General features: G+C 38.8%; 1 protein-coding gene and 1 pseudogene across 1 annotated transcript; one reads left to right on the top strand and one right to left on the bottom strand.

Annotated features, from left to right (window-relative positions):
• The first annotated feature begins 2,079 nt into the window (after positions 1 to 2,079).
• On the top strand, positions 2,080 to 3,267 carry LOC113327946 (trichohyalin-like). The gene has a single exon (XM_026575072.1). The coding sequence runs from the start codon at positions 2,080 to 2,082 to the stop codon at positions 3,265 to 3,267; it is 1,188 nt and encodes a 395-aa protein (XP_026430857.1).
• Positions 3,268 to 11,252: 7,985 nt separating this feature from the next.
• On the bottom strand, positions 11,253 to 11,951 carry LOC113289981 (annotated as a pseudogene).

Below are 11,951 nucleotides of genomic sequence, written 5' to 3'. Positions count from 1 at the left end.
AATTCCATGCCTGTGATTGCTGTACCAATAACCTTAGAAACAGAAATATTTGGCAAGATAGCTTTTGTCTGCTAGGATTCTGGTAAGCTTTTGATAGAGAAATTAACATCTGTCTGCTAAGAATTAGCTTCTGTCCGTTAAATTGTAGTTTCTGCCTATACCACATAATTCTTGTAAGTGAGGTGTTGCTGTGTAGTAACCAACTATTGGTTCAAGTTGTATGATAAAATTTAGTTAGTCAAGCTGGTAATTTCCAGTTACCAGAGAGGTAACGATAGGAAGTGCACTGGCCCTATATTTAATAACAGAGTTACAAGTGCATGCATATGTCCAACATGGTAGATACCTGATTAACTTTAATTCTCCTAATTAACCCAAATATCAGCAAGGAGATGATGAGATAGTTGAATCTGGATAATGATTTTTAATTGTGTTTATCATCTTCTACAGGGGATTGGCATTGGTCTACGACCAAAACAAAGGTGTTTGGATAGTCAAATTTGTTCACACTATGTTAAGGTCCTACAATGCACCATATTACACCTAATTTGTACTCCAAATGGAGGCAACTAAGCTGTAAAGTCTGTCAAATACATCTTGATTTGGGCTCAACTAGTAAGTTTCTTTTTAGTCAAAGACAGTAGCCTCTTTGTAATGTCTAGCTCAAAATAATGGATAATATATTTTTGGATCAAATTCAAACATAGGGGAGACATGTTCGATCAAATCAAGGACAAACGCATTAGAGTATTAAGACCCTACTCTTTAGTGCTAGTGGTAGAAAAGATCCCATTATAGTACTGTAACACGTAATGGTACTGACTGTCTTTGTAAGGCGGTAAGCACTGAATGAGGTTATGTGCATTTGATTTAACAATATAATATTGGTTGGGACGTTCTATGGATAATTAATACGAAATCAAATTCATGGAACCAATCAAATAAAATATATCTGAAATTTTATCTATAATCTACAATTATTCCACACTGTTATCCCATATTGACTTCCATACTAGAAAACTAATAGAAGGGTTGACATTCAAACTTCGATCCAAAACCACAATTTCAGCACATGTTTAAGCATTTCTCCATGCAGGAACTTAGGTTTGGTCAGCATTAAGTTCTGGTATAACCATGTTCACCACCAAACTAGTAGGATTGAGTTTAATTATGAACACTGTTAGCTTATGAGTGTACGTACATATGGGAACAAATTCCGTTAAAAATTCTTGGTTGTGGCTAACTTTTATTATGCATGCGTCGACAGTTGAAAATTACAAGCACCTAACTACATATTTATAGACCTAGTGAAAGGAATATGTGTAGGGGTTAAATATCGCACACATGAATAATCGTGCGAGACAACTGAATTATTAAGGAGCGAATAGAGTTCGCACATAGCGTATCTTAAATGACGGAATCAATGACGTCACAAAGTCACGAGTAAAGTGTGAGAGCTCTACGAAGTCCAAGAATATGTGCGAGAAGACACAGTATACGAGAGCGAGCAACTCGCATGCTAGTTCTGAAAATAGGGGCTTTATTAGTTGTCCTCCACTACGTAAAATTCCTATATATAGGACCAACTACCCTTGTGGTAGAGAGATCTTTTTGAGAGTTGAGATAGAACTTTAGGAGAGAGAAAGTTATTTGTTTCCCAAGTTAGGGTTCTATCTATCATCGTTGTATTGATTTCTATGCTTAATAAAACTATTTTTGGTGTTCTTCATAATGTTTTCTTAGTTTGATACATAGATTGTTTGAGGGGTGTAGTAGTAGGATTTTCTACTACTACATTTTGGCGCTAGAATACAGCTCGGGATTGGGATTGAATCTGTTTGTCAAAATTTTAAGATGAGTTTCTTTTTCGAAAATTTCTTTAAAACTGAAGTTTCTTATTGTTCTTGTTTTTGTGAAAGATTTTGATCAATACCGCGGAAATCATTTTATTCTGCTATTTCAAAAATTTGAAATCATTCATCCAAAACGCAATTTTCATTAGGAAAAGAAATTTTAGTTTACTCACGTTTTAGCTGTAGTTTTCATAAGTCTGCATAAGTATTATTTCAAGAACACAAAATGGCGAGGCAAACATCTGCAGGAGAAAACACAACACCGGTTAGGAGGAGTCGAAGAATTGCGGGTAGAAGAAGAGGTGAAATAGGAGAGACATCAAGAATGGGCGATAGAAACAACAGATTTCAACCGATCAGATCTGAGATCCAACATGACCAAAGGGAGAACGATCAAAGAAATTACGATGCAGTAAGTGTTCATACCACGGATACAGATACCGCTGAGGAAGATGATGACAGGACACATGCAGAAGGAGCTGAAAGAGAGATTGAAGACAACACAACCATTGCAGAGTTAAGGCAGCGATTGACAGAGGAAAGAATAAGAGAAGCAAAACTACGTGTGAATTTGACACGACAAAATGATGAGTTAAGAGAGGAAAATCAGAGACTACAAGAGCAAAGGTCACAATCAAGATCAAGAACAACGCGTGCGAGCTCAAGATCAAGGACAAGCAGGAGTACCATTAGGAGGAGTAGATCTGAGCACGGAGATAATACACAAGGGAAATTTTTGAATAATACTCTTCAGGAAAATGAAAATTCGCAGGATGAGCAAGAAGAGGATCGCATAGAAGACAGGTATATCCAAGTGAGAGAGGATAGATCCAGGCGAATGCGTCGTAGAGAAGGTATATTGGAGCAGAATGAGGAGCAAAATCGCGCACATGGTGACGAACAACGAGAGAATCACGTAGAACAAGCAAGGATGATACTTCATGGAAGAGAGATGCTGAGACAGCGGGATGAGAGAGATAGAGCAGCTCAAGACCATGCGAGAAATGAAAGGGAAAGGCGAAGGGAAAGAAGAAATGAAGAAGAACGGCAACATCTAGAAGAGGAAATACGACAAAGCAGACATGAAAACAGGATGAAAGATGCCCGGTTGAAAAGTCCAAGGGAACAACAAGAAGAAGACATATTCCCGAACGCTGAAATCCGAAGAGAAATAACGGAGTTAAGAGAATTAGTGACTAAAGGGAAAGATGGAGGAAGAAGGCTATTAGAGGATGCGATAGAAGAAGCAGCAAGAACACCCTTCGCACGGAGGATACAATCAGTAACAATATCAAGAAAGTTCTCACTACCTGCGTTTCCTAGCATCTTTGATGGATCTACATGTGCGATCCATCACATAAAGACATACAACTTGGCTTTGTTACAATATGAGGATAATGAGGATGTCTTATGAAAAAATTTTCCAGCTAGCCTCGCAGGAGAAGCCTTGAAGTTGTTCGATGGGTTACCAGTAGGAATAATAAAGTCATTCGAGTACTTACAGAGTCTTTTCTTGGGGGAATACATCAGCAGTAGTATGCTAAAACCAGGAATCGAAAAAGCATTCAGCCTACGAAAGAGAACAAACGAAAGTCTGCGAGATATGACCAACAGATGGAGTACAATGAGTAGTGAAATGGCGGGGCGAGTGGATGAAAAAAATCTCATCTTGTCATACATCAATGCACTGTTACCAACTGACTTGTTGTTTACACAGATCTTTAGAATGAAAGACAGAATAACAATGGGTAAGCTGCGCGAGTACCAAGAGGAGTACATCGCACTCGAAGAAAAGCAGAGAGATATGGAGTCTTACCCGATCGCAGTAACAAACGAAAGGACAGGGAATGCTAGTCTATTACAAAGGATGGCAAATGCAGTTTCAAGTACTTCACAGGGAAGCAAAGAAAAATTAATCGCAGAAGATCAATCCAGGCAAGTTGCAATGAGTAGAAGAGACCAAGAGATGTACGAGCAAGAGTACAGAGAGAGGCAGTATAACAACCACGGAGGAAACATCGAAGTTGCAAGATATGATAATCATGAAGACGGATATGGAGGAACTATGAGGTATTACAATCAGGGTACGAACTACAAAGGAATAGAGGTCAGGATGCCACCTCTAAACACAACAGTGGAGAAAGTTTGGGAAGATGTTATATTGATGGAGGAGATAACACCACCACCCAATCTTGGGTAAGAACCACCATCGGGAAGAAGAAGAAGCAAAGAGTTTTGCGCTTATCATCGTTTCCACGGCCACACAAAAAATAACTGCAAGAATATTCAAAGAATAATATTAAGAATGATCGGGCAAGGAAAGCTTAATCACTTCCTAGCTACACCACTACCTCCACCACCACCAGTGCAACCAACAACATGAGGGTCATTGTCAGGAGAAGACAAAGGAAAAAAAATACCTTTCTCATTGAAGTGGGAGCGAGTGCCAAAAATTTACTATGCAATTCAATAATACACTCGTACAAAAGCATAGAGGACTTCCATGAAAATTTGTGGATCCGGGTATACGCGAGGGATGCTGAAGAAAAAGATATTTTTAATTTAACAAAGATACCAAAACTCAAGGAATGGCAGAAACAACCAATAACATTTAGCGCAGACGAAGTAACTGGAGGAGACGGACTTCACGAGAGTCCATTAGTGGTTAAGTTAGAGATAATCACGAAAGAAAACTCGAACAAAAAAGAAGGGGAAGAAGACCTCGCATGGGCGATAAATAGGATACTAATTGATTCGGGAAGTTCTGTGGATATTCTCTTTTATCACACATATAAGACAATGGGAGGAAAAGATGAATATTTGATCCCGCCAACATACAAAATATACGACTTCAATGGAACGGCAAACAAGATGAAAGGAGAAGTCACCATGCGAATACCACTTAATACAATCTCTACAGAAGTAACATTTTGTGTTGTAGATGTCGAATCCCCATACAACGCATTGATTGGAAGACCATGGTTACATAACATCCTGGGGGTGGCTTCCACATACCATCAGTGCATTAAGTTCCCATTTCCCCAAGGTGTTGGAATCATAAAAGGAGACACCAATGAAGCGAAGACATGTAATGAAATCGATGTAGAGAAAAGTGAAGAGCGTGCGATTAAGAGAAGGAACGTCTGGAAAAAAGACGCAGAAGAGAGCAAGAGGTGCGAAAGATTGATGGTTCATTTTATAACAAAAGAAGGAGAAGATGATAATAATGGAGAATCCTCGAAGGAAAAAGGGAGTAATAGTAACCTAACTCAAAAGGGAATCGAAGGAACAAAAGGGTTTAAATATGCGAAGCAACCTAAAAGGGAAGACTTTCAACCAGGAGAGTTAGTCATAAGCGAAATGCCACCTTATCGAAAACAAGGAAGAAAGAAGAAAGGAAAAACTATATGGGCTAGCCCATATGTGGTGAAGAAATATACTGGTGAGGGGATGTACCAGCTAATGGAAAGAGATGGAAGAAATATGGAGAAGATGGAGAGTCGACTTTACAACAAGAAGTACCTGAATCAGTATTATGGTTAGTATGTTATGTGCATGCGAAGTGAGTAAAGAGATGAAGCAGTGAGTAAGTTTTAAAGTACGAGTAGGACATTTATATTTGTGCGAATAAATATGAAAAAAAAAAATCAGATGTGTACGAGCAACAATTATTACAAGAAAAATTCTATTTCTCCTACAAATGTGTATTTTAAATATGCAAAAAGAAGACAAGGCAAAAACAAGACATCAAAGTAAGACCTCAATAGGGGGAAATAAAATTTAAAACCTCTAACTAGGGAGGCTGGGTAACCAATTATGGCGTGCACCCTAGTTCGCACTTGTGCAAGAGGCAAAATAAATGAGCCCTAACGCGCGTCATAATTGAGAAAAACCTAGTAATGCATGGCTCAGGCGAAAGCCATGCCAACCCTGGGATCTGAGTCATGGAAGGTGAGGGTGAAATAAAAGCCTATCCGGTAGAAACTCCTTAGTCGAAAGGCTAAGGTACTAAGTTCTCTATTATGGAGTGTAGAAACTCGACCAGGGCGCCGCGGTACATGGTTGAGCTAAGGGTACCGTGGGCGTCTGGAGCGTACCTCGCCGCTTTTAGCAAGTCCTGGCTATGATACACTCGGTCCTCAAGAAACCCCACTTAGGGAGAAGACTCGAACGAGTCTGCGAAAACAACTGGTTGGTGCATCACTGGATGGGAGGAGCCCACCCCAACCCGGTAAGGGTACGTCTCCTTGAAGGGGCAACTAGGGGGAAGATAAGGATGGCACCCTCCATTAGGGAGCTGAATTGTGTCAACAGACGTCAATATCACGGGGCTATAACTCAAAAAAGAGTATAGGCCTCTCATATTGGCGCATAAATATATCATGCAGAGGAAATAATACGAAAGATGATAAGGCGAGATCAATGGGTCAATACGCAAAAGCGTAAAGACCTCCTGCGATTTCGTCGCATGACCCAAATGAATACTCTGAGGCAAAAATAAGTCATGTTAACAGGGGAGGCTGATTAAGACCTCTACTTAGGGGGGATCAATAAGACCTCATGAACAAACACAACAGACCATACTAACATCATTTTTGCAGATATAAAACTAGAGGCAAAGGGGCAATCAAAACATGAAATGCAACCACGCACGAGAAACCACAAAGGTAACTTGAAAATGATGAGGCAATTACATTGTTGAGAATAACAGAGGCAAGAAGGGGATTGTAAACTCAATAGGAATATGATATTCGCACTATCCTAATTTCCTCGTATCAAGCATGATAGAAATTACGTATTCGCACATATGGTAGGTCCCTACACATATATGATTATATTCGCACGTATGACAGGATCATAACATATATTATTATTCGCACATATGACAGGATCATAACATGTATTATTATTCGTGCATATGACAGGATCACAACATGTATTACTACAGTCGCACACATGAAAGACACATATTAACATATTCATATGAATGATGAACTTATGCACATAGGTTATCATATCTATCCTTGAAACTGACATAAGTTGTTAGAAAGAAAAGATTTATTCTTTGATCAACAGACAGAAGAAAGGAAAAAATCTATTAAAAGAGGAAATATATTCAAAATATCGACTTCAAACTCATGATCGTGTTCAAGGAAGAAAATGTCATATGAAGAGCGTGAAAGAAGGAAAAAATGAACGACTAATCCTTCCCAACATTATCTCTATCAACTTCAGAATCGTGGTCCTCCTCAGTATCTTCATCAACTTCAGAATCATCACCCTCCTCATCAGAATCTTCGTTCATAAAGTCACTATCAGAAATCTCAGAAAGTTCCTCATTCGCAGGGGAATCTACGAACTCGTAATGGGAAGGAAAAGGAATTTGGTGCTGAGACCATAGCTCGCCCACTTCCTCTTTAAGGGTTGAATCACGTATGTGAATAACATCATTAGTCAGATTGGAAACAGTGGCCTTGAGCTTTCTCTTGAGACGACTATACTTGGTATTACGAGCATCAAGCCTGGTTTCCAACCTTTATATTTCAGCCTGAGATTTCGTCTGCAGACTTTCAATATCTCGCAAAAAATTATTTTTCTTTTCAAGAAATTCCTTTTCAGAAGCTGCGACGAGAAAAGAACAAATGTTACAGTGACACATAACTTAAAAAAATAAAACGGCAGCAGAGGCATAAAGCAAATGGGAAACCTTCTTTTTAGAAAATGATGGTTTCAACTAGAGAATCATGATCAAAATTTAAACTAACGCTTGTAGACAACTCCATTCTAGCATTATCAAGGACTCTAGAAGCCCATGCGAACTCAGCATCACTCTCAATCAGAAGGCGAGAGCGAATTTCATTCTCACGAGCGAGAAGAGCATTTTTCTCTCTAATAGCACGATCCCTTTCTATTTGAACTTCGACTATAGTATCATGAGGATTTTTCAAAGCTTTCACACCGTTAACAATCACCTGTTCTTTCTCAGAGATAAGAGTATTCTTTTTGGCCTCTAAAGTTTTAATTGTCTCTTTATACTCATGAGTGCGGCGTTGAAGATTCCTACAACAAACTAGCATTAGCTTATGGTCACAAATGAGAGCTTCATATTTTTGCCTCAACTCTTTCCAGCTAAGATCCTCAAGACCACGCATGGAGGTGTTAAGGAGCTCTAAAAGGACATCATTATCATCAGGGAGTCTAGACGCCTCTTCGGTCAAGTTATAAAGCTCTGCAAGTATAAGTAATAGAAGAAATATAAAGATAAAGTGAAGATGATGAGTAGCAAGGAAATGGAAAGAAACACACCTATTAATTGATTATTTCTCTGACGAAGGGTTTCGGCATCCTTGGTCTTATCCGAAAGTTCCCCTCTAAGCTTCGCGCACTCAGTCTCCAAAGATTGAATCTTCCTCTATGAGTCAGAGGCAACTGCATGAGAAGTTCGCACCGCCTATAAAGATGAGATAACAAAAGAATTAAATCAAAGTACAAGGGAGGAATGTCAATCTCAGACTCACCCTAAAATGCAAGAAGAAGGATACAACATACCATAGAAACCAGGGAATTCAGGAGAAATAGCCGAGGCAGATCCTCGCAGAGATTCATCACTCAAGGTAGGAGCATCGCATATGGTTGAGATCATCTGGCATGTGCGAATTAAATTCTCTTCACCAACAGCTGTGAAGGGGTCTTGGAAGATGAGAGACAACTGGGACATGGGAGAAATTGAGAAAGATCCATCAGGGAATGAAAACTCATCTCCCTGAAGTTGTGGAACGGAAGGATTAGGAGAAGAGGTTGTAGAAGAAAGCTTCCTTTTCTTCGAGCGGTTGTTCTTCTTGCTAACATTTTTCGAAGAAGTTTTAGAGGAAACAATCTTTCCCTTTGTTTTCGCACGAATAGCAATTTCCTCCTCGTGCTCAGAAGAATCTTCATCACCAGAGTCATCAGAATCCTTCTCGTCCACCTTCGCACACAGATAAAGGTAAGAAATAGAGGCAAAAATATTGTTCAAATGTGAATAAAAGTATTTCTTACTTCATCAGTGATCAAATGTAGCGCTTTCAGAGTGCTTGGTCTTTTCTTGGCCTTGTAGTCCTTCTTTAGTTTGACAATCTGGGAAAAAGGAAAGATTATTGTTAAGAAAAGGAAGAAAGGAAAATTGGCAAAAGAGCGAAATTCAGAATGACGTACCACTTTGACCTCCTCGATCCAAATAAATTCCCAAGGAGAACAAACTGGAAAACCCTCAGGAAGAGGATTTATTGATTTATTATCACCATAGACAGTGATATATGGACCTTCAAGAATCACAGGAAACATCCCATCGATTACCATTGGAGTTTCGTGCAGTACGGTTGGTCTTATCGTTAAAATCAACATCTCGCATAATCCTCTGGTTCTCTGCGAGGCCATCTTTTCTCTTCAGGCGAACAGCCCAGCGAGATGACTCAGACTTCATGATCTTTACTTCATAGTTAGCAAAGAGACTGTCAACAGTATAATCAACAAGATTAATTTCTAAATCAGCGGACGCTGCATTCCTATATTCTTTAGGATAAAGGGACTCTAATCCAGCCGCACGGCGTGCGAACTCTACCATGATTCTTATAGCGTCCCCACTCAATTGAAACATCGCACGTCTAAATTTTTCATGCGATAAGATCTTATAGAAAAGAGGAATTCGCATATCCACAAGAGGGATAGGGAGGCCAGCAAGGAGTTTCCCTACAAAGATTATGATCTTCTGATCATTCCATTGATCAAGATTGAAGAATTTAGGGTTAAGCGTCATAGTAGGTCCTGACGAAGGAGGAGAGTATAGTGTGTAACCCCTATCTCCTAATTCGACCCGAAATCTGGTGAACTGTTCTACCATTCTCCACCCTGCTTTATGCCCCATTGATTGCACTAACAGAAGGGGATTGTAAATATCAAAGTTGATTGAGATGATCAAAAAATGGGAGGTTGAAGCAAAATGGAGGAAAAGAAAGTTGCAGAGAAAAGAAAGTTACGAAGGTCGAAGGAAGAAGAAGGAGAGAGTAAGAAAGAAAGAAAGAAAGTGAAAAGGGGATATATAAAGGATTTTGTTCCCACGGATGAAAATTCGCTTTTATGAAAGCATTGATGGGTGAAAACATGTGAAGGGACGGTTACATATATCAATCATAACGTGTCCAAAAATAAGACGAGGAAAGCAACACGTGGAGTAAATGAGACCGAGATCTCGGAATATTGTCAGTTAAAGAATATGGACAGTTAAGGGGGTGCGAAGGTTGTCATGTAAAGAATCGAAAGTAGCTAAGAAAGAATTTCTCTCATAACTCTTTCCAAAACAAAAATCGATAAGAGAAGAGGCAAAATGTAGGGGTTAAATATCGCACATATGAATTATCGTACGAGACAACTAAATTACTAAGGAGCGAACAGAGTTCGCACATAGCATATCTTAAATGACGGAATCAATGACGTCACAAAGTAACGAGTAAAGTGTGAGAGAAGTACGAAGTCCAAGAGTATGTGCGAGAAGACACAATATACGAGAGCGAGCAACTCGCATGCTAGTTCCGAAAATTGGGGCTTTATTAGCTGTCCTCCACTATGTAAAATCCCTATATATAAGACCAACTACCCCTGTGGTAGAGAGATCTTTTTGAAAGTGGAGATAGAACTTTAGGAGAGAGATAGTTATTTATTTCCCAAGTTAGAGTTCTATCTATCATCTTTGTATTGATTTCCATGCTTAATAAAACTATTTTTGGTGTTTTTCATAATGTTTTCTTAGTTTGATACATAGATTGTTTAAGGGGTGTAGTAGTAGGATTTTCTACTACTACAATATGATCTCTTTTTTTTTTTCTCAGCAAAGAACGAGAATATATTGAAAGAATGAAAATATACAGAACCCACTAGCCAGAAAGGCTAGGACAACAGACTGAAACCCAACAACAGGAAGGGAAAATCCCAACTACAAACCTTAACAGGAAGGGAATATGATCTGTTTAAACATAAGTATTATTGCGAGGTTCTTGTAAAACCCAGTTTGTGCCTAAGAAGCCAAGAAATGCTGCTCATATTGCTTGTTTACTTTCGTGAGTTAGCTCCAAAGAAATAACCAACCATTTTATCCGTATTTGACAGCATATTTTGGAACAAGATAGTTAACATTAAGGTTGGCACTCACACGTACACATCAGCAAGTTAGGATTACAGGATGAGTATTAACTACAGTCATCGTATATATTATATTTTTCTTGAAGTTGCAAATAGCACAAGAAGGTTATTTACTGCCGGCCTTGCTTGTTATTTACTGATCTGAATTGCAGAGCTTTGTAGGAAGTTATGCTCATCAGATGAAAACAAACATAAATTTCGAGGTTCTATACTGCAATAGAAGTGGAATAATGGAAGTAAAAATATTGTACTGTATTAATCAAATGATTCTTTAAAAGGGAGAGTTTTTTCTAACTCTACACAATCAATTAAAGAAAAGTAACAAAATTGCTATGTACAATTGTTTATAGAGCATCTGGCTTTTGTTTCTCTTCATGATGCATTCAACTGAGTAGTTAAATCTATGAAGGCGGCTTCTTTACAAGGAATTGTGAGACCTCCCATGGGATGATCAAAACCAAAATCTTCCTCTGCACGACTAAGCAAGTCTTGAAACATGGGATGATTCAAATAAGATACTGGAATGAAGAACCTCTTCTTTTCGGTTTCTCCAACATAAACAGCGCAATGACCTTTAGGCACATCTACTATCAATGATGATGCTGGTCGAGTAAGAAAAGATTGTAGTTTGAGAACTTGCTTTGATTAAGAAACCATTGAGCGGAAACGGATACCCATTTTGAAGTGAAGAGAAGGAAAAAGTGATCTTAATTATAAAACAGTTTGCTGAGTTTCAGATGAGGTAGATGACTTGAAGATAACTTGAATCATTGGGTATTTATAGGGTTTGGACAAGTGTTAGGTTTTTTCATTTGCCCTTTCAAGTGGGTTTTCTATTTAGAGATGAAGCCGGCAATCGGGTAAGTTTCAGGAACTACATGTTTATGATTCACATGGCTTCGGTCATCCAATTTAACAAGAATC

Source organism: Papaver somniferum, chromosome 1 (genome assembly GCF_003573695.1).
Source record: "Papaver somniferum cultivar HN1 chromosome 1, ASM357369v1, whole genome shotgun sequence".
Lineage (NCBI taxonomy): Eukaryota > Viridiplantae > Streptophyta > Magnoliopsida > Ranunculales > Papaveraceae > Papaver > Papaver somniferum.
This window is presented reverse-complemented; position numbering and strand designations above follow the sequence as displayed.

Coding starts and splice junctions, on each gene's coding strand:
- LOC113327946 (XM_026575072.1), top strand. CDS start 2,080: ATGGCGAGGCAAACATCTGCAGGAGAAAACACAACACCGGTTAGGAGG.